The following is a 25205-nucleotide window of genomic DNA, read 5'->3' as shown; positions in this document are numbered from 1 at the left end:
ATATAAATATTGTTTATGTGTTACTTGTGTTACAGTTGCACTAGAGATCTCATGGTGCTAAACGTTCCATTTGCAGATAGTAAAAGTTAGTCAGTCCTCTGGAGAGGTTGTCATCTAAATAGTTGAGAAAGGAGATATTATCCTTAAGTTATAAATAGCCTATAGAGAGAAAGTGTGTGAAATTTTGGCTTCAGTCAGGACAGTGAGACTTTTTTCCCATTGACTTCAATAGAATCAGCATTTCTCTCAGAGGAATCATGGAGTTTGTTTGAAATTACAAAAGATATTTGTGGCAAGGTGTGACTTGAACCAAGATCTCCTGAGTCCATTGCCAAAACTGCAAGACCAGTTTAGATGGAAAGGTGAATATTCAGTGGAGATGACAGGGATTTAGGTATTTGACTTAACGTTTAGTGCACTTTGAAGACCATTTTGATGAATCTAATGTTTTATTAAAATGGAAAAATAGATTTTTTTTGCAATCCTATTTGCTCTGTATCTAAACAGACACATAAGGAGGAACTGGCAAAAAGCTTTATTTGGAGCAAAAATAAAAATAATAAAAAATAGACAAACAACAGGCAATTTCTATTCAGGCTAGTTTTCCTTGTCGCAAACAGTTATGCATGGCCCAGATGAGAGGCAGGTACTGTTTAACACTGCTGTGACATATACATGTTCTCCTGTTACAGGTCAGTCCTCCTGATGTTCTGTGCTTGCCAGTACTGAATATACCAAGAAGAGAATTTAGCTACTACACAGAAACAAGGTTTATTCTGGAAGAGCTGAATATCCCAGAATCATTCCATATCTTCCGAGATGAAATCAACTTACATCAGCTGAATGATGAAGGGAAATTGTCTTTAACACTTGTTACCAGCAACATGCTGACAAGGTATTTTGTTTATGTGCAATAAAATGGCTCTTCCAGCTCTGGTTTCAGCTGTTATAAAGGTTATATTTTATAGTTGTATGATTAAAAAATGCTGCGGTTTTTTTTGTGATATGAGTCCAATTCACAAATGCTAGGGGGTTCAGCTTTATTTTCATATGTGACCAGTACATATCAGCTTACTTCATCTTTGTTCCACCTTTTTTACATAGTTTTACCATATTTTCTCATATACACCACCCGTCAAAATATATACACCTTGTTTTGGGAAGACAGAATGAAGAAAAATGATTTTTTTGATGTTACGGCTGCATAGAGCAGGGACAGAGCCTAATCTTTAGCGGACTCAGCCTCCTTTTTCTGCCTAACCACAGTTGAATCCCTAGCTGCTGCTGCAAACTAGTCTCCATGGGTGGATCTACAGGTACCTGTAGACATGAGGGATGCTTGCTCTGATGCATTGTAATTACAGTGTGTCAAAGCAGACATGATTAATCGAGTCTGCTGGAGCGTGCTAATTAGTATGCTCCAGCAGCCTTGGCATTATATGTATTCAGTGTTCCTGTGCTTCAAATTGGTGACAAAGGCATTTTGACTAAAGCTTGTCAAACAAGCTTTAGTTAAAGTGCCCCTGCCACCATTTTGAAGCATGTGACGCTGAATACATGAGATGCTGCAGGCACTTTAATTAGAGCGGCTCCTGAGAGCCACTCTAAATAAAGTATCCCTTCCTTCCAACCCTGGAGCATGTGTAAAGATGCCCTATGATTCTGCAAAGGGCTAAAGAGTTTGAGCTAAGGAGCTCAAGACTGAGATAAAGAGGTTGTGAAATAGAGAAACCAGGAACAGCCAGCAATCAGCACAATTGCCCTAGAATGATTAGCTTGATCAGTGGAATATCAAAACCATTAAAAAGGAGAGAGAGTTTTTAATACTTGTAGAGTGAAGAACAATGAGTCAGTAAGTCACATGACTCAGCTGCCTAAACAATAATACTACAGCTGCTGAATTTCAGAGCAGGAATCAAACCAAGGTGCTTCTGACATCAGGCAAAAAAATCAGCTTCCCTGCTTAATATGCATACCCCAATTTTAGGGGGCTGATTTGAGGGGAAAAAGGTATATGTTGTATATGAGAACACATTGCATTGTATCTTTTTGTTAAAAGTGCCTCATGTCTTAACAGATCTCCTTTGAGATGCTACTCAAATTGGATGTGTTGTCCCAAAGTTTTCTTTAATATCAGTAGCAAACAGGTCATGCAGTGCAGTCAAAATCCCCTGCATTGGCTGCAGCCAACACCCAATACTGCCAAGGATGGCAACTCCCTCATGTAGCAACAGAAAGGGGGAAAAAATTCCTTCCCTGCCTCATGTGGCAAATAGCAAAGCACAAAAGCCTGGGAAATACCTATAGTAAAGCATAGGCATAGGGGCTTCTACATCATCCCTGACCAGTGTTTTTCCAGCCTCTACATGAATGCCTCCGATGATGGAGATTCCACAACATTCCTAGGCAGCCTGTTCTACTGCCTCACTGTTATAACAGTGAAGGTTTTTTCTGATATCCAGTCTAAACCTTTCCAATCTAAATTCATACCCTTTTACCCTCTCCTAGTTGTCAGTTAACCCAGTCCTGGGATATGCTATTTCAGTAGGACTGCATAGTCCACTGAGATAGTAAGTGATAAGGAGTTCTGTATCCAGTTGCGGTTGCAGGCCAAACTATCCAAAAAGGCCAAGGCATAAGGCTTTATTTTTTTCAAAACAAAATGCCCTGGATTACTAAATTATGAGGAATCAAGAGATGGGCGTTATGTCTCATCTAAAATGTGGCCATCCTATAACACTGAGTGCTCTCCCTCATTCTGCTGGTCAAATTTAAATTCAGAGATTGGTATTCTGTACTTCATTTGGAGACTTTAGGAACTGTCCAAGGGTAGGCTATAGTGTCATAGGTCATCTTTATGTCCTCCCAATTCAGCAATGCTTGGTATCTCCTGGGGTGCCTGTTTAAGTCATAACACTGGCTTCAGCTGCTTGGGAGCCACACGCTGCCTGGAATCACTGTAGCTTCAATCCCAGACTGCCCTGTATATCAGGGTTTATGAATTATTTCATGAAGGCAGCATTCCTGTGATGAGGAAATTCTCCTTAAGCCAGAAACAGGGCTCTAATATTGCTCTGATCCCTTACTTTGATGTAACCAGGGTCAGAAGAGAAATACATCTCTCATGCAGGGAGAAGAATGCCATTTAATGCCAACATTTTTTTTTTCTTCAATTCATTTTGCCTTTTACTTTAAGATAGGCAGGACCGTGCCTGTTTTAAGAGAGAAAAAGAGCCTCGCAGTGGGTGTAAGTACATGAGATGTTTATTGTGCAGTTGACTAATTAGCTGTGTGGTAAATGTCTTGGTGTCCACAGGTGCACCCCTATTAGGCAGGAGTAAACTAATTTATTCCACATCAGGAAAGTACTTGTAAATACAAGTACTATCCTGCTGCAGAATAAAAAAAACTCCACATCAGTGCATGTGTATGTAGATGCTACCCCAGCTGGATGGAGCATGAGAGTGCTTCAGTGCAGGGGCTGCCTCCCACACTGAAGCTGCTTTGTGCCCTGGCCAGCTTCTCTGCAGTACATTGAGCGAGGGGAGCAGCTCTGGGCTTCCAAGCTGACCCCTGGATCTCCTGCCAGCTGGGTCTGCTCTGCCCAGGTCCCATGTACTGAACCTGAATAAACTGGGAAATTTATTATTCCAGACTTTATTGCTCCCAGGTACATGTTCAAATGGCATGCCTGGGAGCAATTAACTGTGGAGCATTAAGCTCCACAGTTTATTCAGGCACTGGAATTGCACATGTAGATAAGCCTAGTACCCCAAACTAGTGTGTTTACCAATCAAATAATTGGGAGAAAAATTTGGAAAGCCCTCTAAACTGTAAATAGAAAGTTTTATATTAAACCCCAACTTTAAAATCCATAACAGTTGAGTCTTCAACCACCTCAGCCAACTTATTGTATCATTTCACAGAGCAGAAACTATCCATTATATTTTATTTTGTATCTGTGCCCCTTTGGCTCTTTGTTTCCTAAAGAATTATGATCTTTATTTTATATTATTTGATGAAATTTGGATTTGATGTTGTATTATAGCAGGAGAAGAAGCAGAAACAGTCCATGCCTGAAACGCCTAGCTTGGATAAAGAGCCAAAATATGTTGAGAAAAAGCCCAACATCTCCATTAAAAAGGACTGTATTTGTCATATGCGCACAAATATTTTTTTGAATTATGTTTTCATTAGATATTTTGTTAAGGCAAACAGAGGCATTCAAGTCTAAGCACACATCAATTATTTCAAAGACAATCTAAATTCTTCATTCTACAATGGTGACGTCAGGACTTGGGTGCGGAGCAGTTCATGAATATTTTACTGCTTCGTTCTCAAAAGAATTTGAATAAGAATGCTGGAGCATATCTGTCTGGCGGCACCTGTTGTTAAATACTAGCTTTTCTTTTTAAAAAATGTTGGTAAATGTTGTATGGCTAACTATAGCAAAATAACCAAAAAGGCTACATGGGGGTGTTTACAGAGAAAACAAAAAGAAAGAAAATATTCATTATTAATTTTTTTACTTTGCTTAATAGTGATGATAAAGGTTTGGAATCAGCTGTTGTCAAAGTCATCAGTCCAGATGAACAATGTGATGGCAGCCTGGAGTTACAAGAGTCTTCTTCCTCGCTAGTAGTAAAAGAGATTCTTCAAGAGGCACCAGAGTTAATCACTCAGCAACTGGCTCATCTCCTCAGAGGTGAGAGATTACTCTTTATTTTAAATACTGAAAGGTTTAATGGAGTGTTTCTGAATCTGCTCATGCAGAAAGAGTGTGATCCATTCTTTGGTTAACAATCCCTTTAAAGACCACGGGAAGCTTCATAAAAGAAGCGGGGAGTAAAGAGTTTGTTAAAGAGTAACATTATATTGAATATTAAAAATGTGCATTTAAAAATAGGCATGAGGGGTCCTTGTTGTATCACTAGAGAGGAATATTAAATGGAGCTGTCTACACATCAGCTGGGTAGCTGGAATAGCTCTTGGAGTTGGAACTTTGCTTCCGGGGACTCTGAGTTATTGGTACTAAAGATACTTCTGCCCTATAGTGGACAATGAATATGGAACAGGGTTTCATGCTTGCATGTTAACACTTCTCCCGATCAAAACTATGTTTATATAATCCTGCTTTTATGATATAATGTGTAACTTTCATTATCTAAGAATGCTGTAATCAAATCTCCATTACCCTTTCCTCTCAGTTTGCCTCATCTGCCCACCACAGTATTAAGCAGTGGGGCTTCAGTACAGTCACAAATGCCTCTCAGTTCTTTTCTTCGTAGTTTATTACATTTATCAGTGTCTTCCGACTCCTCAGTGTGACAGAACTATTTGTTAGATGTAAAGCTAAGATTATAAAAGAACTGGATATTGCCCGAAACTTAATTACTTAATTCTGTTGTTCCTGTTCTGGAATATATTTTCAAGACCAATATACTAAAATGATAAACACTTATGATTATGATATTTTCTCTGATGTCATTAACTTTGGCAAATTTAACAACAGGATTCTGAACTTTTGTGTACTCTCTAGGTTTTGTGTACTCTGTAGGAAATGATAGGAGCTTATTCTCTTCTTTTCCGTTCACTTTTGATTTTTATAAGATGTCCATCACCATAGCTAATGAATATACCCTAAGAAAGTATACAAGTTATTATTTTTAAAAAGGCCTTTCATCATTTTATGAGGAAGGATGTTAACAGTACAGAATGTAGCCAAATCTCTTTAAAATGTTTCATATCTAATGGACCCCAGTAAACCTGCCATTAAATATTTTGCAGTCTGCAGATCTCTGTAGAATAGCTCTATGGGAAACTATGCCCTCAACTAACCAAGTAAGCATAATCATCTATCTTTGTGACAGAATGAAAGAAGGCATTTGGGGGTTTATGTCAAGAGGCCTCTTTGTCGATACAAATGTATGACATTATAGATAACACAATCTTTATACCGTACATTGTTCAAAGATAGTATTACGGTTTAATATGCAAACACGATAAATGTATTTGTTATAAAAGCTAAAACAATAGACAATATTTTTTCTTTGATGCAAATGTGAAGGCCAGTCATTCAGACACCTATTATAATGTTTAGTGTTTATTGCCATTCATAGTTCTGTTGAAGTCAACGTGACTGTTTACGGTAGCAAGTGCTTAATTTTGCAGCAAGTGCTTGTGGAATTAGACTCATACCTAATGAAATTATAGTTATCTGTTTTCTTTTTCTTCTTTTGCATGCCATGAGAGATAATCAGTAACATTTGAATAACTAAGGCCAGAGAAGTGAATCAGTGGATAATTATCTTCCCAGAGCAGGTGTTCACAGCTGGGGTGCCACAATGCAAGCACCGTCACCATGGTGGCAGCCAGGTAAAACTGCCCTAAACACTCTTCCTGCACTAGGTCTCTGATCACACTAAAGCAGGCAGGATCTGGTTGGTACTATGTACCCTTCCCAGTCTTCCCCTCCCCCCTTCTGAAATCAGAATAATGGAGAACAAAAGGGGTACATAGCCCAAAGTAGCTCCTGTCTGCTTTAGGCTGCTCAGAACATGTGCACACATTATTGTTCTTCCCCAGGATGGCTGTGTGCAGCAGTTTTACTGGAGGTAGCAGAACCTGGTTGAGAAGCACTGTGCTAAATTGAGTCAGCACCAACAGTGGTTCTCAATCAGGGATGCTGCCACACTCAAAGAAGTGGTGGAGGGATGCCCTGTCCCTGAAAAGGCTGAGAACCAGTGATCTCGAGTATTATGCATTTTCAGCAACCAGGGTATGTAGTCTCTTTTTGCTAGTGAAAGATACAGAAACAGTAAAAATACTAAATTTAGTAGTATAGTGAGCTTGGGTGTTTAAAAAAAGCCTTTTGTAAGTAGGAAATAAGTGTCAGAAACTCACAGAATGCTGATATTACTTTTAATTTTTATTACATTGTCCAAATTGTTAAGACTATACATATTTACAAACACAGATCCAATTCTGTCCTTACCATCTACCCATATCCTGCTCATATCACTCTACTGTTATGATTCATGCTTCTTGCCAAGGTGCATATGCTGGCATAATATGGGATCCCAAATCTCACTCGGCAGTAATCATGGAGGAAAAAGGAAAAATTATGGCACTAGAAATATGTAGTAGAATTGTAGAATGTGTAGTAGAATGTAGTAGAATTCCTGCTGATATACAGATACTATCAACTATTTGCTTTCCCTTTATTGTTCTGATGTTGTGGTTAGCTACCAGTAAAGTACCTTTTTGGGAGGATGAGTAGCTGCTTCCTGCTGCATCATCAGTGGGTGTGCGCTAGAAGGCTGACATATCTCATTCTAGGAGGATATCTGGGATGCAGGAGCATAAAGAGTACCTATGTACAGCTGCCACATCTCCATTCCTTCCTTTTGTCTTCAGTGTACAAAAAATGGTTTATATATAGCCATTTTTGGGGTAGTTTATAGGTAGAGAGCTAACCTGAAATGCAAGTGCTATGAATTTGGAATTCATTTTCATAAAACAGCTGAACAAAGACACTTAACCCCTGATCTTGCATCAGTGAACTCGATTGGAGCTTTGTTTTCTACTGCAGTGGGCACCGGATTGGGCCCAAATGGTCATATTGTCTGAGAAGGGTAGTAAGATGATTGAATGCCCTCTTTTCAAAATATTTATGCAGTTGCCCTGTATCAGATGTGACAGTTTCATTAGCTGCCATCTCCACAGGTTTCTATCTCCTAGCCTGCTCACACTATATAGCAGTTTTAATGATATGCAGAGGTATTTACAACTGCACTGACATGTACTGTTCTAACTTTGAACAAATTAGACTTGCTTTTGAATGGCAAAAACAAGTCAGAAGGGGGGTAGGGGTGGAAATGTATCCATGCAGAACTGAGCATTATTGACTTGGGCAGTTTCAGCTGCATGAGTTCCTGATATCTTTGTCTCCTCTTCAAATACGCTGTAAGCTAATTCTACCCTTGGGTCTTGAATAGATCCTGCTCCAGGACTCAAAGTATTGTACAATCATTTTTGCCTTAAGTCAGAGCTTGTTCTGACTCTGGGTGTGCGCCAGAAGCAAACAATTATAAAACCTGCCAGAGTCTTGGGCCTGTATTATTTCATTTCCCCAGAGATGTTTACTAGGGGACTATTGCCAAACTCAAGATCCATTAAATTGCTGAATCATTACATTTTTTGTTGGAGCCAGCTGGCAAGGATGTGATTCAAAACACTGCCTGTCAGGTACCTTGGGTGAGTGGGCTCTCAAAAATGCCTCCTTATGTTTATTTGTATAAGGCCTTGAAGGATGCCACAAGGTGCAGATTGCAACATGTAAATACAGGCAAATTTAATAGCAGCAGCAGCAACAGCAGCAGCATTTATGGCAAAACCTACCGCATTAGACATTTCTGTGCATGAGCATACGAATATGTTTCAGTTCAGTGCTGATGCAGTTTGGCTTCCAGTAAAGAAGATTAGTTTGTTATTTTAACTCACAGTAATGCTACAAAAATCCTTTTAAGGAGTTCAGAGAAGACACTGGTATTTTTGGTCTTACTTGTCAGATGAATGGTTCACACATTTCTTAAATGGTCACGGAGTTTAAAAGAATTATGTTGCTAATATGAGAGAGAAGGAAACATTTCCATTTTCACCAAACAAAATATTTTTGGACTGCAAAGATATTTTCCCATTGTGCAGAAAAATAAATTATTTTCTAGAAGGCAGCTATCTTTGCCTAGGAGACTGAAAAAATGTGAGCTACAAATATGTGCTTTTAACTACTGGTGATGAGTGAGGTCTGCTTGTTGTTGTATATACAGTGTTCATGAAAGGCTGCTGATTCACCCCTCCCCAAAAGATTTCCCTTTTCAGCTGAAAGATCAGAATGGAGGTGAAAAGCTTCTGTATTTCACTGCACTGTTCTTTTCAGGCACAAACTTATCATTCAGGAGATGCCTGTGCTGTTCTTAATGTTTTCCCAAAACGACTTCTGCCTTCATTAGATCGAGTTTAATATTAATGCATAGCAATTGCTTTTGGCAAAAGTGGTGCTTCACTTCTGAATTGCTTTGCAAAAAGAATAAAATGTCCATTATTTTTTTTAAAGAGGCATACCGTATTATCCAATATTCCTTCTCCTAAAACCCAGGTAATGCAGTGTGAACTGCACAATAGTTATTGAACCTTAGATTACATATTGCATTTTCTTTCATTTCTGCATGTCAGTGGACAGAAAAGCTTCTGCAGTGCTTTCAGGAATCCAGTGGGAATTGCACCAGTTCTCAGTAAAAGCAAGTTGTCTGCAGGAGGTGTTCTAGGTTGATAGATCTTTTATATAGCAGATACTTAAAAGAGTACAGGACAAGATAGATTTGAATCAATCTGGAAAAGTGGTAATGAAAGCATCCCTAGGCTGGGGAGAAATCAAGTGATGTATTGTTACTGAGTCAAGGCCAATTCCAAGAGCATTGCCTCTCTCAGCTATCTGGGATCTGACGTCCCAGAGGGAAACTGAGGAGTCCAGTGTACCATGGATATGTAGGGGATTGTGTGCACCTCCCATTAATGCTGACAAATACATTACTGTGATTGAAGGAAGGAGATGCCCCAGGGCTAACTTTGGGAATTGCTGATACTCTGTTAATATGAGAAAGCTCCTTGTCACTTCCTTTCACCTTAGTATAAAAGTTAAACAATCACACTGCATGACTGCAGTGCACCTCACACGTAAAACTGCTTTTCAAGTTGTTTGCCCATTTTGATTTGTTATTCCAGTGGTGTTTTAAGGCTGACATTTCATGTTTGGATGCAAATGTTTAATCCTCCTAAAACCCCAAATGGGTTTTCCTTCAGGAAATTTTGTACACATTCAGAGCATGCCAAGTTGCCAAGCTTGAGAGGAACATAGCAATCAATCAAGAGCTTAAGCCTGCTGTCAGGTACCCAGGGAGAGTGCATGCCTGCACTCTATCTTGTGCCCATGTTCAATCTCTGGTTTTACAAATATGAAATAATGTATGTATCCTATTGAGAGTACAATAGGAATTTAAGACTAATTTTCCCAATAGAATATCCACAAGAACATGCCTATAGCAGGACAGTATTATCTTCAAAAGTGCTTTCATAAAACTGTGCTTGAAGTGAAAAAAATGTAAGTCATTAGTAGAAATTTTTTATTATGAAGTTGAGCTCTGATACAAAGGATGTAAGTTTCTTTTGACATACACTAATGCAAATCAGAAGTGGTTTATTTAAAGTGAATGGGGTTACGCCAGTGTTACGACGATAGCGTAAAAAGTGATGCTGTACCTGTGATGCTCCAGAAAGTATGTGAGAGGCAAGGCTTTCTTACAGTGATATCTTTTATTGGACCAGCTGCTTAGCTGGGCTAATTAGATAAGCTTTCAAATGCAAGACATTCTTCTTCAGAAGACTTAGTTTAATAAAAATGAGTTTAATTCTTCAGTAGAATGTCTTGCATTCAAAAGCTTTTCTAACTCTATCCCAACTATGTAGTCGGTCCAATAAAATCTACCATCCAAAGAAACCCTTGCTCCTTGCATAATTCCTGAACCACCACAGTTGCAACATCACTCTAACACTTCCTAAACTCCAATATTAATTTGAAATAAACATGATAATCTATGAATACAAAGCTTAAAATGTTGAGGTAGACATTCAGAGACCAGGTGCTGACAGATACTTTTGAGGGCTCTAAGGAAAAAGCTATATGTATGTTGTGGATATGATCATGATTGATTTGAAATTCTGAGATACAGGGAAAGTCAAGTCAAATGATCTACTGCATTAATGTAATGGCTGCGTAATCATTGTGTGAGAGACACATGAGAAATATTTGCTCAAATTGTGAGAACCAGTAATTATTTTCCTCTTATTGTTTCTGTATGGCTTATGCCTCCCTCAGCTTTTTAGAATATAGTCCTGTACTTAGAGCTTAATTGAAACCCTGGATTGATTAGGCAAAAACTGTAGTGTAATTATTGCTCAATTTGTAATCAATTGTGTAATTAGGCAAGCTTGACATGTGATACATAAAAAGAAAATTAGTAAAGTGATGGTATTTTTGTTGGGCTGAAGCACAACCCACTTGATCTTAGTTTTTTCTGGACAATTAGCCACACAAATCTGGGGTGACCTTGTAGCCTTCTTTAATTCCAAATTGATGAGCTTCTGTGCATTTACATTTGATGCCTAGTACTTTACTGTGTTTTCTAGTAGTTCATGCTCTGACAGCCTCTGCTACTTCTGGTGTTCGTTTTCCACATTCCTTTAAGTTTGTTTAATATATTTCTTTAGTTAAAGTTAGAGGTGACAAATATATTGTAACTACTCTTCACCTTAAGAACAACACCCTCCAAATAGAGATGTACAATTGCAAAATTGAACAGAAATTTGGGGTCCTTCAGATTTTAGTTACTTATTTGTAGATACTTGGAAATCGGGCCTCTTTATGGAGTAATAATTTAGCCACCTAATAATCATTAGCCACTTCTGAAAAAATTGCCCGCAATATATACTCCCTATTCTGTATTTCTTTTATGCTCTTAATGCTACTGCAGGGAAGAGGACAATATATTAAAAATAATTTTAAGACTGACATAAAACTAGAGTAAGTCAAGAACATTATGATGTTTACTTTATTTAGCAGTATCTCACTTAGTGAGATCAATTAATGAGAAAGTGCTTTAACAAATAACTTGCCCTGAGCTTTTCAGATTCAGCTGTTATTTCCAAAGAAAGACTTTTAACCTGGCAAGACTATAAATATAACTTAATTTGGTGTCAGTCAATTTAAAATGTATGTAGTTTTGATATCTGTATTTTCCTTTCCTTGTTATAAGAAATATTTGTGTTTCTACACAGATTTTTCTTTCTACTTCTTGTCCAACAGTTAAGTGAAAAGGCTGAATTAGTAATATCTGCAGTTAGACGCGGGAGCGGCGAGAGACGCGTGGGTGAAAGCTTGCTGCGCCCCCGCTCCCCCGAAGCCCCCCAGAAACCCTCCAGCAGCCGCAGAGCCCCCCGCTGACCCCCAGCGCAGCCGGGGTAAGCGGGGCCCGTGGAGAGAAGGGGCTAACCCCCTTAGTGTGTGTGTGGGAGGCGGCAGCTGAGTGGAGCCGGGCCGGGTCAAGCCCCGCCCAGGCCCCTACTTGGCCCAGCCCCCCAGGGAGCCACGCGACCGGAGCCGCGCGAACAGGCTGCACAAACAGGCGCGCTTCTCTGCCGGCGCGTGAGTTAGCGCGGAGTTCGCGCGGGAGGGCATGCAGGTGGGCGTCGGACCCTGCCTGCGCACCCCCCAGGGTAGACAGCCCCAGCCGTAGCCAGCCTACCAGAGGTATGACACGGATGGGCACGCGCCGCACCCCGAGGGTCCCCTCGGGCTCAGCGGCCCCCCCCTCTGGCACCTCAGAGACGGCCACCCAGACAGAGCCCCTGGTTCCGGGCTCCACACAGACGGAGCCCCTGGCTCTCGGCTGCAGGGGCTGCCTGTCCCTTTTTCAGGCTCTGGGGCCTGGGAGCATGGCGACCTCCCCTTGCGGGGTCTGCTCCCTTTTGGGGTCTCTGGCGTGCCAGCTGGAGGAGCTCCAGGCCACAGTCCACAGACTGCGTGCCATCAGGGACTGCGAGCAGGAGATAGACTCCTACTGCCAGGCCCTTCTCCCCCGGGAGGCAGAGGGTAGATCACAGTCTCCCTCCAGGCCAGAGGAGGACTCTGGGACCTCCTGCTGTGTCCAGCCAGGGGCATGGACCAAGGTGGTCAAGGGCCCTAAGGCCCGCCGCACCAAGGCCCCTGCCCCGCCAGAACTGAGCAACAGGTATGCACCTCTTGCTGCCCCAGCAGAGCCTGCTGAGTTGCCGGCCCCCACAGGCAACATGGGCCTAACTGCAACTCCCGCCCCTGCTCTCCCCAAGACAAAACGTAAGGTGTTTGCTGTGGGAGACTCCCTCCTGAGGGGGACGGAGGGGCCAATCTGCCACCCTGACCCCTTAGCCCAGCAAGTCTGCTGCTTCCCAGGGGCCCGCATCCGGGACATTGCAGAGAGGATCCCCAAGCTCCTCAAACCCACAGACCGCTATCCCATGCTCCTTATTCATGTGGGCACCAATGACACGGCTCGGAGCACTCCCAGCCAGGTCATGAGGCGCTACAGGGATTTGGGAGCGGGGCTTAAGGGTCTGGGGGCACAGGTGGTGTTCTCGTCGATCCTCCCAGTCTCAGGCTATGGGCTGAGAAGGGACAGGAGGATCTATGTGGTCAACCAAAGACTGCGGCGCTGGTGTCGTCAGGAAGGCTTTGGCTTTCATGACCACAGCCCGCTCTTTGGCGAGAGAGGCAGCGAGCTGCTGGGAAGAGATGGTCTCCGCCTCTCTCCCCTAGGGAGGAGGCTCTTCTCAGCCAGACTGGCTGACCTGCTCCACCGGGCTTTAAACTAAGCCCGCTGGGGGACGGGGGGACTACCGCCACTGCTGGCCCACTGAGCAATCCTTGCAAAGCCAGCGGATCACGGCACTCAAGGGAGCCCACCCCAGCCCCAGCCCTGGTAAAATCTGTGGGCAGGGAAGGAGCCCCCCAGGGGGCGCTTGCCTGCCTGTACACAAATGCCAGGAGCTTGGGGAATAAGCAGGAGGAGCTCATCCTCCTGCTCAGTGCAAACAATTATGATGTCATAGGGATCACGGAGACCTGGTGGGACTCCACCCATGACTGGACCACGGGGATAGATGGCTATACCCTGTACAGGAGGGATCGTGTAGAGAAAAGGGGCGGGGGTGTAGCTCTCTATGTTAAGGAAAGCTACGCGTCCCTGCAAGCCGATATTGGCGACCAGGGTGGACGGCTGGAGACCCTCTGGGTTGAAATCCGTGGGGAACACGGCACAGGGGACACAATGGTGGGAGTCTATTACAGACCTCCCACCCAAAGTCCTGAGCTAGACCAGGAGTTTGCCCAGGAACTGGCTGAGGCAGCTTGCTCCAGGACCATGGTTGTCATGGGTGACTTCAATTACCCAGACATCTCGTGGGAGGATCGCTCAGCAAAATCTGAGTGGTCGCAGAGCTTCCTCTCGTGCGTGGATGACCTCTACCTGACTCAAGAAGTCTATGGGCCAACGAGAGGCAAAGCGCTGCTCGACCTGGTGCTGGCTACTGGGGAGGACCTAGTCAGCGACCTAGTGATCGATGGGAAGCTGGGTGACAGCGACCACGAGCTGATCACCTTCACCATCTGCCGAAAAGCTGGCAAGTCAGTCAGCAACACGCAAGTCCTTGACTTCAGGAAAGCCGACTTTGACAAGCTCAGGAGGCTTGTCAGTGAGGCCCTAAGGGACTGTGACCGCAGGGAGAGGGGAGTTCAAGAAGAGTGGTTGCTCCTCAAGGGAGCGATCCTCAATGCACAAACTAAGTCTATTCCATCTCGGAGGAAAGGCAGCAAGAGGGCACAGCAGCCCCCCTGGCTCTCCAGGGACCTAGCAGACTGAGGCTAAAAAGAAAGGCCTACAAAGGATGGAGGATGGGAGTCACCTCCAAGGAGGATTATTCTGCACTGGTCCGGTCCTGTAGGGAGCAGGCCAGGAAAGCCAAGGCTGCAACTGAACTCCAGCTAGCTTTGAGCATCAAGGACAATAAAAAGTCCTTTTTCAGATATGTGGGGAGCCGGAGGAAAAGCAGGGGCAACGTTGGACCCCTGCTGAACCAGATGGGGCAACTGACAACTGACGCCCAGGAAAAAGCCAACCTATTAAATAGGTACTTTGCGTCGGTCTTTCATCAGCCCCATGGGACGCCCGTGCCCACTACAGGGCCGGGAAGTCCGGGTGAGGGTGATCCCCTGCCCTCCATTAATGCTGACTTTGTGAAGGAACATCTTGAGAAGCTGGATACCTTCAAGTCAGCCGGCCCTGACAATCTTCACCCCAGGGTACTCAAGGAGCTGGCGAGCATCATAGCCCAGCCTCTAGCGCGGATCTTTGAAAACTCTTGGCGCTCTGGTGTAGTGCCCGAAGACTGGAAGAAGGCCAACGTGGTGCCTATCTTCAAGAAAGGGAGGAAAGTGGATTCGGCTAACTATAGGCCCATCAGCCTGACTTCTATCCCGGGGAAGATCTTAGAAAAGTTTATTAAGGAGGCCATCCTTAATGGACTGGCCGACGCCAACATCTTAAGGGATAGTCAGCATGGGTTTGTTGCAGGTAGGTCTTGCTTGACCAATCTCATTTCCTTCTACGACCAGGTGACCTATCACCTGGACAAGGGAGAAGAGATTGATGTCATATATCTTGACTTCAAAAAAGCCTTCGATCTGGTGTCCCATGATCGTCTCTTGGAGAAACTGGCCAATTGTTGCCTTGGGTCCCCCACGATCCACTGGCTGGAAAATTGGCTCCGGGGTCGGACCCAGAGGGTAGTAATTGATGGAAGTCACTCATCGTGGTGTCCTGTGACCAGTGGGGTCCCCCAAGGCTCTGTCCTTGGACCCATACTGTTCAACATCTTCATTAATGATGTGGACACTGGAGTCAGAAGCGGACTGGCCAAGTTTGCTGATGACACCAAACTTTGGGGCAAAGCATCCACACCAGAAGACAGGCGGATGATCCAGGCTGACCTGGACAGGCTCAGCAAGTGGGCGGATGAGAATCTGATGGTGTTCAACGCCGATAAATGCAAGGTTCTCCACCTTGGGAAAAAAAACCCGCAGCATCCTTATAGGCTCGGCAGTGCTATGTTGGTTAGCACTATGGAAGAAAGAGACTTGGGGGTCATCATTGACCACAAGATGAACATGAGCCTGCAATGCGATGCTGCGGCTAGTAAAGCGACCAAAACGCTGGCTTGCATCCATAGATGCTTCTCAAGCAAATCCCGGGACGTCATTCTCCCCCTGTACTCGGCCTTAGTGAGGCCGCAGCTGGAGTACTGCGTCCAGTTTTGGGCTCCACAATTCAAAAAGGACGTGGAGAAGCTTGAGAGAGTCCAGAGAAGAGCCACGCGCATGATCAGAGATCAGGGAAGCAGACCCTACGATGACAGGCTGAGAGCCCTGGGGCTCTTTAGCCTGGAAAAGCGCAGGCTCAGGGGTGATCTGATGGCCACCTACAAGTTTATCAGGGGTGACCACCAGTATCTAGGGGAATGTTTGTTCACCAGAGCGCCCCAAGGGATGACGAGGACGAATGGTCACAAACTACTACAAAATCGTTTCAGGCTGGACATAAGGAAGAATTTCTTTACTGTCCGAGCCCCCAAGGTCTGGAACAGCCTGCCACCGGAGGTTGTTCAAGCGCCTTCATTGAACACCTTCAGGATGAAACTGGATGCTTATCTTGCTGGGATCCTATGACCCCAGCTGACGTCCTGCCCTTTGGGCGGGGGGCTGGACTCGATGATCTTCCGAGGTCCCTTCCAGCCCTAATGTCTATGAAATCTATGAAATCTTGATCAGTGTTATTATAGTATAAAGTGGTTTTATAAATTAAGGAATACAGTGGCTTCGATACACGGTAAAACAGGAAAAGTTTGGTTATGATATCACAGTTGTTATTCATAGACAAATATCAGGGTGACCTATTGAAAATTGCTGGTAAAATACATTTGTATACCCTTTTTCTGTTCTTATTTTAGCTTTATCCTAATACATTATAATATCTGTTATGGTTTTGTATATTTTCAATTTGTGTATCCACATATAGGTAAGTTAGGCCTTATTAATTTCTTGAATTAGTATGTAAATGTCTCATCTTATCTGGGATATTTATCTCCTGTCTTTCAGTAATGCTTCTGCATTAGTTTTTGCCTGGTAGTCAAGTCAGTACATAGTGCAAAATTATTTTCAGGAGCACTTCATCCTACTTCATGTGTTTATAACTTTCTGAAGAAAATCACTCTGGAGGATAAAACTTTCTTCTGTCTCATAATAATTATTTTGTAAAGTTTGAGGAAAACCCTTACAGTAATTTTCTGTAATAATGGGATTGGGAATGCCCCCTTTCCGCCCCCCCCCCTTACCATTTGCCATTCTTAAATTTTCAAACTAACCTATTTTGCTAGACTTGACTATACCATAAAGAATCAACACTTGAAACCTGGAAGAAGACTGTCACACAAAGGAGGAGGAGAAATGTATTTGCGAGATTTGAAAAATCTTGGCTGCTTCACAGGGACCACATCTACATGTGTGGTGGACAGCACAGTTATTACTGTGCAGTCGTTTAGTACAAGTACTAAAATACCATTGCTGCATGTTTTTTCCCCCGATGCTATGGCGCAGTAGCAATGAGCTACTATGCAGTAGCTCATTACCAGTGAGCAGTATCGTTGCCACACGGTTAGTGCCTGACAGAGCTACTGCATGGTAGCAATGAGCTACAGCGCAGTAGATTGTTGCTACTGCACCATAGTGTCTAGTGTAGACATGCCCTGGGAGTTGGAAAAAGAAACCCTTTAAGGCAGTTAGCCAGCGTATGGTGCTTTACAATAAAAGGTTGAAGGAGTACACTCATCTTACTGGCTTCTGGTCTCATGAATATGGCACTAGACTAGAAGCCAATACCTGTGGGCTCATTTCTTAGCTCTGCCATTGACTTCCTTTTTTGAAGTGCAAGTTGCTTTACCACTTTGTGGACCTTGTCTTTCTAAATTATAAACTCTTTTGGGTAGTAAGCGATGGTCTCTTCCTGTGTGTTTGCACTTACTGCATAGGTGTCCTATGTATTTGTCAAGGACACCTAACCCAGTGGGGCCCTGATCCTTCTTGGAATCTCTAGGTGCTATTGTAGAACAAATAATAAATAATGCTGAAACATAAGATTGTATTGTCTTTAATTTAGTATGAATAATTGACAATGAGTGTTTTCTTGGGGTATGTTAACAAATGGGAAAATGACCTTGAATCCTGTACCTTCCAGCAATATTTTTTACACCAAAGCTGGAATTTGAAAGATGGTCTGCTGTATACAGTCTTCTGGAAATACCATTACTCCACTTTTGTCTTGCAGTAGCATACCAATGATGCTGCAATTACTTAATGGACTCATGTTTCTTTTAACTTCAAAATTAATGTGTCATTTTATTTGGCTGAATGTATTATGCTTTTTCTATAAGCTCATTGGCTTTGAATCTGCGGGAGTCAGTTGTGTTGGAATGGTTGGCGATTAACATGGACTCCTGTTTCTAAGGTCATCCTCAAAGTCCTTTAGAAGAGGTTTGTTTTATACTGACAGTAAGGAAGGTCATTACAAATATTTTGCTTGCACAAATAATAGAGTCAAGCAAAAATGTTATTTGCTTATTATGTGTAACTTAAAGGAATAAGACTTTTGCCTCTGAGCTGTACAGTCATGGTCTGGTGTTATTTTCCATTTCATTATTTATTTTGCTATACTGTTTTTTGTGCATTAACCATATACTCTGTGCCCATAAATGCATAGCTACAGGGCATGAAAAATGGGAGTGTATGGAAAATGGAGATCAACCTAGAATTGGGATGTAAACTACTGGCTCCTGGAGAAAGCAGTTATTTATACTTATGGGAAAAACTCACATAAAAAAAACCCTGTGTTAATTTTTGGAACAAAAGGGAATGTTCTTGTGGCCATCATGGGGCAGGAGGGAGCTCCACAAGTATAAATATAACAGAAACCTATACAAATAGAAATAAGTTAGAAGTGGCTTTTAATGTGCTTGATTCATCAAGAAACAACAAATAAACACAGTGTAGTTTTTTTACTGAATTTGACATTTTGGTTGCACAGAACATGGAAAATGTTCCTATCAATCTTGACTGACCTTTGTGTGTAAGCCTTTACTGACCTACCTGGAGGCTATGTCTACACTGCAGAGTTAAAATTTGAGTTACCTACATTTGAGTTAGAATGCCTTAGCGTTAGCCTAGCTTGAGTGGAAGCAATTGCACAAGGACAATAAGATTGTTGCACAGAGCAATTATATAGCAGCACAGACGTGGCATTTTAACTACTGATGAGTTGTGCTAACTCTAGCTGTAAAGTATGCCCCCTGGCAGTCCTGCCTGACTGAGTTAAAAAAGCACCTTCACAATCAAGTTAAGGATGTGTTGATGGTACTCCGTTTATAACTCAATGAAGACAAATCCAAAATCTGTGTCCAGAGAGGCAGGGGCATGCGCAGCACGAATTTCTGCAGTGCAAGCCCCTGAATGTGCCCTTCATTGTGGGACAAATTGTGCCACAATAGGGAAACTGCCCTTGCTCAGCTCCTCCTGGCTCTTCAGCCACTGTTTCTGGCCCCATCAGTCTTACCTGCTGGCCTGGAATAGCAGGGGCCCAGCTCAGGCAGCACAGAGGCCTGGCCAGCAGTCAGAGCATTGCTCTGGATGACCCGGCCTCTGTGTGTTCTGATGTATGCTTGTTGGGCATGCACCGTGCCACTTTTTTTTTCTGTTTTTTTGGGGTTGGTTTTTTTTTTTTTTTTTGCTACTGGGAATCCTGGTAGCAAATTTTGGCCCTGTCCTGAAAATTTGCAGCACAGGGAACTGTCAGGACCCAGGGCAGCCGGCCAGCAGCTCTCCCTGACTCCCACCCGGGCAGATAAGGGTCCGGGGCCTTAGAAGGCCGTCAGGCGGGTACTTGTGACGCTTGGAGTGGAATTAATTAGGCAGACGCTTATCGGTTGCAAAGCAAGATTGTTTACTCACGTCAAGGTGGTGTAAGACGGAGGTCAGAGATATTTAGTTAGTTACAGCTTAGAGATCGTCGTTCAGTCGTTCTGCAGATATATATATACGGGCCGGCAGTCGGCTTATCGGGCATGCGGGGCAAGGGTACGCCAGGGAGGTCGCGGCGGGAAGACGCTGACAACTGATCAAATTGTCAGATTTATTCCAAGGTGTGGGCAGAGTTGTCTTTGACTTTGCAAAAAATGTAAGCGGGTTTTGTTTGTATGATAGCCAATTGTTTTTCGCCACGTCATAAATCTAATTAGAATCGCCAATTATCTAGCAGTCTTTGCTAGGGTGTTATTTTTACAGGGTTACTCCTTGTTTTCTTTGACCAATTATAATGATTTATATAAAGCAAAGAAGGCAAAAGTTTTTATCTCTGTTAGTGGTGCAGCAATAAATTTCTTTTTGACATGCGCAGAAAAAAGCGGTTACTATCATTATTGTTAACCCTTAGTTAACCTAGTGCAGAAAAAACTGTTTTAAATGGTTATTATTTGTTTGTGACATGGGCACTACTTAATTTGGTTGTGACATGCCCCCTTGCCCATGGCACAGCAAGTAACATCATGTTTATGTACAGATCATTTTGTTCATCATTGTTAGTATTTGGCAAGTGGGTGTATATAAAAGCAAAAAGCATGGTTAACTTTGTTTTGAGATACTGTAAAATCCAACAGCTAAAACACACAAATATAGCAATTGATAACAAAAGCATAATGAAGGGTATTAACAAGTTGAGGAACCATGATCACGTGTCCCACCCAAACCAACGGAAGAGGTTTGATAGCCAACCTTGGCCTATACCCGAGAGTTGGTTTGGCGTTTTCCGCAATTTTCTTCATTTTTTTGCTTAAGACTGTCGAAACGCATCAACCTTGTCATGCATCACTACTTGCTTTTTCTCTCAACGATTTGACACTTCCTGTCCTCCATCCACCTACGACATACAATAAGCCTTCACATTTGTCTCTTGTGTTCTCTCGTGTTCCAGTTAAGAAACCAAACTAAAAAGGCAAAATTTTCTCTCTTTTCTCTCTCTTATTTAATGCTTTTGTCTACACTCGACCTTTCTGCGACATCCCCCAAACCTTCAGATTATCAATGCTGTTCTCTTTTAATAATTCAGAGCTTTCCACTCAAAACATTATGACTTGGCTTCACTGCGTAAAGTCTCAAACAGGCTTTAAAACAAAACGAAACAAAACAAATATGTACAAGATCATTAACAGGAAAAGAAAACCATAAAATGAATCGTTAGTTGTGTCTTTGGCCTACAATGACAGAAGGTTTAGGACCGAGTTGGAGGTTTTGAAGTCAGCTCTGTTCGCCGAGAAATCTGTTGGTAACTGCAGGAATAGAGCGATGACCCTGCTTGTGACATATGAGCAGGCAGCCATTGTGGCATTGACCCGGGTGTGTTGCAGGTTGGTGCTTGGTGATTCTCGCGATTGGGCAGTTACAGATTGCTGCTTCGTCTTTGCTGGGCCTGTAAGGGGACAAAACAGACGAACAGACAAACAAACAAACAAAGAAAAGGATGGCCATACTCGGTGAACAGCATGGCGGTGAGTTAGCCAGTTGTGATGAGCTATGATGAGCAACCAGGTTTGATCGCCTTCTAGGAGCACAGAGTAGGAGCCAGGATACTGCTTGGGTTCGCAGATGACTTCCTTGTGCACTCGCGGATGTGGTTGATGATGGTGTGGTGTCTAGGGGTGAGCTTCGGCTTTCATGGTTGGGGCTTTTGAAGCGCTAGTTCATAGATGCCCCCTTCAAGTAGTTGTTTGTTGGGGCAGGCTGCGGTGTTATCTGGAGTGCGTTGTTAGGCGTGGGTGCCTCCGGGGCCTGGACCGGTTGGCGGAATCGGTCGAGATTGGTAGCCTAGTATATGTGCCAGTTGTCATTGTCCCGCATCTCCTAGGACGTGTAGCCGTTGTTTGGTAAGCGTGAAGTGGTTTAGGAGGAACCCAAACATGGCTCTTTTTTCTGGTGTCCTCTGGGGTGGCAGTCTTGATTCCTTTCGTAAGTTGAATTGGGAATGTCTTGGCCCTTGGTATTCGACTGGATATGCAGTAAGATAGCTTGGGGCGACGGCTGAGTTTGCGGTTGCTGACTTTATAAGGGCTTGCAGTCGTGGAAGTTGACTTAAAAGATTTTCTGCTGGCTGAGTAACGAGCAGGTTGAGGAGAAGGCGAAGGTTGATGGTATCCTCTTCTCCATAAATCTCCATGCATGCTTTGATGACGTCAAGGGTGGTGGTGGTAGTTGCACCCTCTGGGTTGGTTACTTGCTTAGTTATTGTTATAGGATGAGCGGCAGCTGTAGTTGTTACTGTGTCTGATGGGAGGATCGGATTCTCGCTCGTTGCCCCCTCCCTGTGGGACGGAGGTGGGGCCGTTGGGAGCGACGTCATCTCCTGGGGCGGGGTAGCTGCGTGGAGTCCCGCCTGTTCTTCTGTGGCTCCGCCCTTCTTTTCCAGGTCTTTCGGGCAGCTCATATTTTTCTGGGGGCCATTTTTTGGTGGCAACGGAGGGTTTTGGCACGCTGTCATCTCCGCAGCAGCTTTGCTGACTATAGCTAACTGGGCTTTTAAGTTTGCATTTTCATGCAGTAGGAGTGACACTACGTTAATCATCTTTTCTTTGTCCCACTCGGAGCTTGCCCACTCCTTTCCGACTCCCTCCTCTCCTCTCAGCGAGAAGTAGCTGCTGACACACCCTGTCTCTGCTCCGCTCGCTTGGTGATAAGCGATGTGGGCCCGTAATTCATCCGCGTTATCTACGCGGCGCCCCCCACTACACCAGGGGCAGTTTTTAATTAATTTCACCTTTATCACATTTCCCCTTGATCCTGTTCATGACGCCATGTCGGGACCCAGGGCAGCCGGCCAGCAGCTCTCCCTGACTCCCACCCGGGCAGATAAGGGTCCGGGGCCTTAGAAGGCCGTCAGGCGGGTATTTGTGACGCTTGGAGTGGAATTAATTAGGCAGACGCTTATCGGTTGCAAAGCAAGATTGTTTACTCACGTCAAGGTGGTGTAAGACGGAGGTCAGAGATATTTAGTTAGTTACAGCTTAGAGATCGTCGTTCAGTCGTTCTGCAGATATATATATACGGGCCGGCAGTCGGCTTATCGGGCATGCGGGGCAAGGGTACGCCAGGGAGGTCGCGGCGGGAAGACGCTGACAACTGATCATATTGTCAGATTTACTCCAAGGTGTGGGCAGAGTTGTCTTTGACTTTGCGAAAAATTAAGCGGGTTTTGTTTGTATGATAGCCAATTGTTTTTTGCCACATCATAAATCTAATTAGAATCGCCAATTATCTAGCGGTCTTTGCTAGGGTGTTATTTTTACAGGGTTACTCCTTGTTTTCTTTGACTAATTATAATGATTTATATAAAGCAAAGAAGGCAAAAGTTTTTATCTCTGTTAGTGGCGCAGCAATAAATTTCTTTTTGACATGCGCAGAAAAAAGCGGTTACTATCATTATTGTTAACCCTTAGTTAACCTAGTGCAGAAAAAAACTGTTTTAAATGGTTATTATTTGTTTGTGACATGGGCACTACTTAATTTAGTTGTGACAGGAACATTTGAACATTCACTGCAGGCAGTTGTAGTACCACAAAGAGACTTGTGGCACTGCAGATAGCACATGCCTGCCCATCTGGATGCAGCCAAAGGCAGCAAGGACTTCAATCATGCTGAAGCAAGAAGTGTACTTAGTTTCTGTAACTATTTGTTATACAGGAGGGACTGACTTTGCTTTTGCGATGTTTCAGGAAGCATTCTTTTCAAGTGTATGTCTATGGAACCTGAAAGAATTACAGAGAAACAAGAGAAAATGCTGTTAATTCTAGAAGAAAAGTTTCCAGATCTACCACCTCGAGAAGAGATCATCTCTGTTTTTCAGGAGACCCAGTTGATTGCTCAGGGTAACACAGTTTATTTTTATTCCTCAGGCACTCTGCAAATGTATTATGTGTTTACAGCTAGATAGAAGGGATCATCCTGTAAGATGACAGCAGATACCTTAAAATATCTTTATTTGTACTAACATAGGAGAGTTGTTTTTAAATGACTGATTTAAGGGGCAGCATGAAACCCAGGTTTCTGAGGAGAAACCACTGAGGTTCTGAAGACTGAGGGTGACTTTGCAGCACAAACATATATGAACCAGCTACTGCATACATTTTTTTATTAAACATTCATCCTGGTGCAAGGGGACATAACAGAGCGCTACAACAGAACTCGGCAAGGTACAAATACCACTTTAAACTATCGTCAAGGAGTTGTGTACATCTTGGGGATGGACTTTAACTTCTGAAGCCAGCAAGACCACACCTGCATAGAGTTTGATTACTTGGTCCTTGCCTCAGTGGAGTGAAGTTTACCTGATAAAGCTTGAAATATTGATTATTTTAATAATGGAAAATCATATTTCTCCCTCACTCAAATATGAGACTGGACCGTTTTGCTCAAAGTCATCAAAGCCATTCATTTAGGGATCAAAAGTAAAAATAGTTTTTTACTTTTTTACTACACCCATCTACATCTGCATCTACGTGTTCCTAAACAGAAACAAAATTCAATGAAACATGACACTTCAGAGATGCGATTCACAAATGAATTAAGCAGATTTCATTGTTTCTTGCAGGTTAAGTAAAGCAGATCTGGTTCTTCCCAGCTCTGTCATATATTGCCTCTGGATATACAGCAAAACTTTCATTGGCCTTTTTTTGTTGCCATGTCATATTGTAAACTTAGGTTGTTTTTGCTTTTCCCTATCTCTACACCCCTTTGATTATTCATGCTTCCTGGGATATTTCCCTCCTATTAAATTAACCCTGTTTTGGATTATTCCAGACCCCCTTTCCTTCCTCTCCTCCTTTGGATATCTATGATTTTTTTTACACAGATAAATCACATAAAATTTTGTTATTTTCATATTCATGATCCTCTAGGCCCCTGACTGTTTTAGCTAGTTTAGACCAACATGTTGTTTTAGCCTATCTTGTAAATCATTAATGAAGATTTTAGATAATAATTAAAAGGCCATACTCTGATGGTGATTGGGTGCATCTACATGAAACATTTACTGCACAGTTGACTAATTAGCTGCACAGTAAATGTCTCAGCATCTACATGTGCGCCCCTATTAGGCTGGAGTAAACTAATTTACTCCACAGCAGGATAGTACTTGTAAATATGGAGTAAAAAATGTAGCAGTGCAGGTGTAGGTGCTGAAGGGGCTGACTGGGGCATTAGGGTGCTTTGGTATGGGGGCTGCCTGCTGTCTAGCCCCATGCTCAAGCACCCTCATGCCCCAGACAGTCCCTGTGTAGCATGTTGAATGGTGGAGAGCAGCTCCAGTTAAGCACATTCACTACTTGAATTGCACCTGGTCAGCAAAGGGCTGGCAAAGGGCTTGGGGGGTCAGGCCCAGGCAGCAGGTAGCTGTGTTGGGTGCTGGAGG

At 43.2% G+C, this 25205-nt stretch overlaps 1 protein-coding gene across 5 annotated transcripts in view; it reads left to right on the top strand.

The window, feature by feature from the left end:
• The window catches only part of PRUNE2 (prune homolog 2 with BCH domain), a 230916-nt gene that overhangs the window by 49421 nt on the left and 156290 nt on the right, over positions 1-25205 (top strand). For all 5 annotated transcript variants that reach the window (XM_059724800.1, XM_019478148.2, XM_019478147.2 and 2 more), the window contains exons 3-5: positions 693-895; positions 4542-4705; positions 23512-23664. In XM_059724800.1, coding sequence (XP_059580783.1) covers positions 693-895; positions 4542-4705; positions 23512-23664 — 520 coding nt within the window. The remainder of the gene's footprint in view (positions 1-692; positions 896-4541; positions 4706-23511; positions 23665-25205) is intronic.

The sequence above is a fragment of the Alligator mississippiensis genome, chromosome 3 (assembly GCF_030867095.1).
Source record: "Alligator mississippiensis isolate rAllMis1 chromosome 3, rAllMis1, whole genome shotgun sequence".
Classification (NCBI taxonomy): domain Eukaryota; kingdom Metazoa; phylum Chordata; order Crocodylia; family Alligatoridae; genus Alligator; species Alligator mississippiensis.
This window is presented reverse-complemented; position numbering and strand designations above follow the sequence as displayed.